General features: G+C 42.4%; 1 protein-coding gene across 2 annotated transcripts; it reads right to left on the bottom strand.

Annotated features, from left to right (window-relative positions):
• Positions 1–526: 526 nt before the first annotated feature.
• LOC125515622 (F-box protein At5g07610) lies at positions 527–4,918 on the bottom strand. Of its 2 annotated transcripts, none has more exons than XM_087529277.1 (3): positions 4,528–4,918; positions 3,398–3,489; positions 527–1,904 (listed from the first exon to the last, which is right to left on the bottom strand). In XM_087529277.1, the coding sequence occupies exon 3, from the start codon at positions 1,848–1,850 to the stop codon at positions 738–740; it is 1,113 nt and encodes a 370-aa protein (XP_087385403.1). In that variant the 5' UTR covers positions 1,851–1,904; positions 3,398–3,489; positions 4,528–4,918; the 3' UTR covers positions 527–737. The 2 variants fall into 2 exon arrangements, with proteins under 2 accessions (XP_087385403.1, XP_048537090.2); XM_048681133.2 differs by having other exon boundaries at positions 527–1,868; positions 4,528–4,916.
• Positions 4,919–6,286: the final 1,368 nt, after the last annotated feature.

Raw genomic sequence — 6,286 nt, 5'->3', positions numbered from 1 at the left:
GCAGATTTTCTCCTTCAGTATAAGATTGCTATATAGTATAAGATTGTCGTTAGCTAGCTACTCTCTGCAATGGATGTCCATTTTTCAGTGTTAAGAGGACAGCAGTCTGCAACGGATGTCCATTTTTCAGTGTTTCAGTTGGCATGCCCTTTCTGCTTGTTTCCACGCATGTGCTTATTCAGTTCTACTCATTTAACTACATATACAATATATAATAGAGTACTCATTTACCTTTCAGCCAACAACTATTGGCACCCAAAGGATCCATACTCATATATACTCCCTCCTTCCATCTATATAGGGCCTAATGCGTTTTTCAAGACCGCCTTTGACTATTGATAAAAATTAATAGTACATGACATGCATAATGTGAAAATTATATCATTGAAAGCTCTTTTCACATACGAATTTGATGATGTGCTTTGTGTAAGTTGCATGTCATATATTATTGCTCTAACATTTGGTCAAAGTTAGCCTCGAAAAACGCATTAGGCCCTATATAAATGAAAGGAAGGAGTACCAAAGATAAGCAATTCTGTCATGTGCATATACGAGCTGCATGCAACGATAAACAAAACTACATAGTATATAATTCTGCAGGTAGCAGTGCGTACATAGAAGTTCTGAGTTAACAAGTAGAGCTCATCAATGGAGAGTCTCTCAATCATCCCATTACACAGCTAGCACTTGAAGCATTACACGGCTGCAAATCGTTTGTTTACAAGACCGAGGAGCAACTAGCTACTCAGGGGAACACTCGAATCGCTGAACAGCGGAACATAGGGAAAACATGATACCAAATCGCCTCGCCCAAAAGTGCAGAGAACGCGAGCCTCCTCGCAATCAGTGTCATACGCCATCAATGTCTTGTCTCGATGATTAGCGTAGCAAATCAAACTACGATCTGGATGACACGAGATGATATAGTATTCATAGTAGTAGACTTTACCTCTCGCGTTCAGCAACTTGTTATTGCTCACACGGTGCTTCAGCGTCCATTCATCCGAATCATGCTTCTCAAGACACCAGATGGAAACTTCTTGACGAATCCCTGTGTGCACCATGTAATGCAAGTGCCCTTGGGACCGAGCAAGAAAACCAAGCTCAGACCTTTCCACTCCTTCTGGCACTGAAATTGCCCTCCATTTCTTCCCCTCCACATCTACCGACACTACTGTAGACTGAGCGCTGACAAAATGCAGCATCCCTTGATGAAACACACATCTGCCACAAATTGTGGAATCAGAGTCCCACCCACTTTCCATGAAGTTCCATGACCCAGTTCCCGAGGAGTATATATTTATGCCCGCCACCCGCAGCCAATCTTTCAACACAATCTGAAACACATGGAAATGGGAGGAAACATCACGGTCGAAAACCAAATGAAAGGTGTCTTCCTGAGCTACACAACTGGAGTCAGCTGGCAACGCGGGTAACACGACCCATCTCTCTGTAGCAGGATTGCAAACTAAACGGCGGAACGGATGCTGAGAAGAGCAGCACAGGAGAAGGCCATCACAACAGTCTTCCAGCCTGACAAGCTCAAACTCAGGCGGCAAGAAGGGGAAACTGGGATCAATCTGAGGTGGTTCACCGATATTGGCAAAGTGCCGAGCTACTTTGGGACAGCGCCCTATGTCTTCAGTGTCAAAGAAGAAGCCGGAGAGGGTCTGTGGGAGCTTCTTGAGGTGTTCGGGATGGGAGATGAGGCAGTACCAGTGCGTGTCGACACACTTGCAGCAGCACAGCGACTTAAGTGGCAGCCGTGACAGGATCTCGACGATGAGTGCATCAGGGAGGTCGGTGAGAACAGTCTGCAATTTTGTCTTCCTGCTAGATCTCCTCGCCATCGCAAAAAGAAGCTCAATCTGAGAGCGATTAGTACTTGAAATGTCAGATGATCCCTACAGTAACATAAAAATGAAATTTTTCACTTGGTGGTCAGGTTCAAAGCTTGTCACCTTGTGATAAAATAATTACAATGCATATAACAAGCAACTACTCCCTCCATCCCAAAATAGGTGTCTCAACTTTGTACTAACTTAAGTACAAAGTTGTACTAAGTTTAAGACACTTATTTTGGGATGAAGGGAGTACTTATGAACATAATGCAAAATAGGTGGTTCAAAAGAACAGCACAATCTTGAGAAGGTAAGGGCTAAGCCAGGTCCATTGAGTTGGGGCTTATTTCAAACACAGATCAGAAATAGATTTATTATTAACAATCTTCATGTGCAAGTACTTAATCAGAGTAGTAGCTGCGCATCTGTGACGTATGTTCAGTTCCAAAGATTTAAGGAACTACTGTAGTAACAAGAAACTCAAAATCAGGTTATGCATACAGCTACAGCCACAACATGTCTTGGAGATGCTTAGAGAAAAACTCTGAATTGCCTTGCTGTTTGCACCACTATCAACAACAACGACGGTGCCTGTGCTTCCTTCTGGAATTACAATTGGTTGATAACTGGCGCGCACAAAAACCTTGAGCCAGAGCTATACTATACAAGCTATCTGCCCACAAAAACCTCTCAGTCCGAATGGGATGACGAATAACAGATGGATGAGAGGCCATCCGAGAATAAATTCTGAGGCGCAATTTAACAACTCTTTCATGAGGATAAGAGTGTTTGTTCTCACCACTCACCTGGGTCTCACAGCTAATAACTGCTACTCTCCTGGTTCTGCCTACAACACCCAATTCCTGGGGAAGATGAAGGATCCTAGACCGCACAAGATTAGGTCTGTGAAAACTAAGGAAAAGTGTGCTTTTCATTTGGCTGCATCTCCAAAAGAGGCTTTGGACGGCAGACAGATTAAGGGACAGGGGGTGGCCACACGCTGCGTTGTGTCCTATGTGCGATCAGGTTGGTGAAAGTGCAGTTCACTTGACGCTGCTCTGCGCTTTTGCCAAGCAGGTTTGGTGTGCTCTCGCTACCTAGCACGCGGATGCTGCTACGACTGCTACCTCTATCTCCAACTGGTGTTGCAAAACCTCAAGATACACCAAGAATCGCACAACGAGATCTCAGGTCATGACTGTCATGTACATTGCCTGGAATCTCTGGAAAGAGAGAAACAGATGCATCTTCAAAAATGAGGCTATCTCGGTTGAGGGGGTAATAGCCCTGATTAAAGCTGACATAGAGGCCTTTGGGCAGGCATACCGCAAGTAGTCCGCTACAGCCCTACTTTTTAAACAGTGCGTAGTAAATTGCCAGCCAAAAACCCAAGTTAATCAGTGAGTAGTAAGTTGCCCGTCAAATATTTATTGTTTACTTGATCGATTAAAATGGAAGTACAATGAGCTGAAGAATGCTTTGTAATGAAGGAAGGAAGGAGAATATGTCCTGGTATAGCATCTAGGGCAACGTGATAGAGTAGAAAGAAGGCTAACCCCAAAGTGTCAGTCAATGCTTGGCCTCTGACTGCTCCAGGGAAGTGAAGAGATTTTGGATATCACAGGCTCATGAAGAATCTTGACTGCATCTGCAGGAAAAATATCAATATTCACAGCTCATTAAAGATTCTGACCTGGATAATGATACAATAGGTTACTTGTATTGGTAGGCTATAAAATCATGCAAGGCTCAACAGAGAATTTTTATTGTTATTAAGAGACCAAAGGACTGAATTTAGATACCAAACATACATTGCAGATTTGAGTAAAGGAATCACCCCAGTTAATGAATGGGCAGCAATGACATCTCAATAGTAGCAAACAGAAAAATCATGCAAGACCATGGTAACTAGTAACCTATACAGGTTAAGTTGACAAAACCATGATACTTCAGTAGAACAATAATGCACCATTAAATAAACAGGCTGGTGCTATAATTCTTTTCTTAGCAACTATCTTTCAAAAGTTATTAAGCTGGTCCAGAAAATTCAAAGTCCAAGCACTCAATCTCGTCAAGTAAACAACATTTGTTTGCTTCTTTATAAGAAAAGAAAAGAGTCAGGACTCTGACGAAACATTCTGCAAACAATTATAACTCAGACAGAAAGCAAGCAGAGAAACATGGCCTGAAGCAGACTCAAGTAATTAGGAGACCAAACACCCACTGAGAATTTACATGGCAACAAAGAATTAATTGATGAGCAAACACAACTTAGTTTTGGAGTAGTGATGACATAGATAGATACATGGATGATGGCTAACATAGATAGATAACTTGGTATGTAATACATGGATGATGGATAGTTCAATGGCATGGATAACATAAATGGGCATAACTTAGGTGCAAGTGCAACCAACACAAGAGAGTTGATACAGACAGACAAATAGCTAGCAAGAATAAGATAGATACATAGATAGGGATATGAATCAAATTGGGGATCCCAGGCACATACAGCAACATGATATAGCAGCTAGGGCAGGACGACACTAACAACTCCATGGATATATGCAACCAAATAAGCATACGAATCACTAGGACAAAACAGTGCTTCAACCACTTTACTACCTATGCCACGTACGGAGCAACATCGAAACGAAATTTTGCATTTCTGACGAAGAGGCATTACCACGAACACTTGGCGTGCACGGTGTCGACGCAACCTGCAGGCGCTGCGGCTTGGGCGCGCCCCGTGGCAGAGATCAAGGCAAATTTGGTCGTGCTTCCAGAGGCAGGACTCCGCGGTGCGCCCGGTGGCGGGGGTCGAGGGAGGAGGAAGCTGGCGGGCGGCCGGCGGCGGGGCTCGAGGGAGGATGAAGCTGGCGCGCGACCGGTGGGTACAGCACACGCGTTGCCAGCGGAGGTGCCAGGTGAGTACGGACGGGTCAGCCACAGCCGGCCGTGGATCCCGGCCACCGGCGGCGGAGCTCGAGCGGTGATGAGCCGGCGGAGTTTGAGCGGTGATGTATATGGCCTACGGGAGGAGATGCGCCGGCCCACTACACTGTGTACACCATTAGTTTGGTTCTGCGCATTTTTTTTCCTCAAAAATGTTTCCAGGTTATTATTACTACTGGTTTTTTTAAATTATTTTCCACTAGTTTTTTGAGTTCCATGAAATTTGGCAAATAATATTCATACATTTAGAAAAATATTCTTATCATTGAAACTGTTGGCACGTTAAAGAAAATGTTTGTCCCATTTCAAAAATGATCATGATATTTTAAAGAATTGTACATTATGGACTTCAAAAATGGTCATCGTGCATGAGAAAATGATCATCATTTACATTAAAATACTCGCCCTGCATTTGAAAAGTTCAACGTGTTCAAAACAATGTTCAGCGTGTATTAGATAAATGTCCAACATGTATCTCAAAATGATTCGTTGTGTCTTTTTTTTTAAATCATTGTGTTTAAAAAAATGTTCATCATGTATTTGAAAAATTCAACATGTGTCAAAATAATATTAAGCGTGTAATTGAAAATTTTGTCATGTATCTAAAAAATTAACATATATTGAAAAAGGGGTTGCTACGCGTCGACCGGTGGATCTTATTAAAGGATCTGCCGCCTCATGAGCCATCGGATTTGACACAATGAATTAGCCAAACATCTCTCACTTTGCAACAAATGTATTGGCTGCGGAGACATTTCCAATAGAGGTTATGTTGCAGGGTTCTTTTTCCAATATAGGTAGTGTTGCCGGATTTATTTTTTTACAATACGGGTCGTGTTGTGAAATTTTTTTTTTTTGCAACATGAGTCTTGTTGCGGGGTTTTTTATGTAACATAGGTTGTGTTGCAGGATCTAGTCCTTGGTCGGTTTGCAGCAAGGGGCTAGTTGCAGAACCCCTTTCTGAAATAATGGACCAGTTGCAGAACGTAGACACAGAGGGGTTGGCTCCCGACCATCTGATTAAGAGCCCATCTGAAAGACATGTAGGCGGCGGGTGCTTGCACAAGATCGGTCGGTTGAAGCGAATCATTTCGACATGAATCTAAAGAAGTTAACATGTATAAGAAAATCTTTGACATGTATTTGTAAAAATATATACATATATTAAAAAATTAGAAAGGGGAAGAAGAAGAAGAGGAGTGAAAGAAACATACATAAAAAATAAAAATAAATAAAAACTGATGAAAATCTAAGAAAAAACAAAAGCAAATACAGAAAAACAGAGAAAAGGAAACGGAACCTTCCCAACCGCATGGAATGTTACACAATGAGTCCTACTGAGCCACGACCCATAATTGACCACCCTTTGCTTTTGCGTCAGTACACGCTAAACCTCCGACTGGGTGGCCCCGGTACCGTGTTAGGTTGGGTTCTGTAGCGATTTTTTTTGGTTTATTCATTTTCCTTTTTTCATTTTTTGGAAATAATTG

The sequence above is a fragment of the Triticum urartu genome, chromosome 6A, assembly GCF_056163025.1.
Source record: "Triticum urartu cultivar PI428250 chromosome 6A, HENAU_Tu73, whole genome shotgun sequence".
Classification (NCBI taxonomy): domain Eukaryota; kingdom Viridiplantae; phylum Streptophyta; class Magnoliopsida; order Poales; family Poaceae; genus Triticum; species Triticum urartu.
This window is presented reverse-complemented; position numbering and strand designations above follow the sequence as displayed.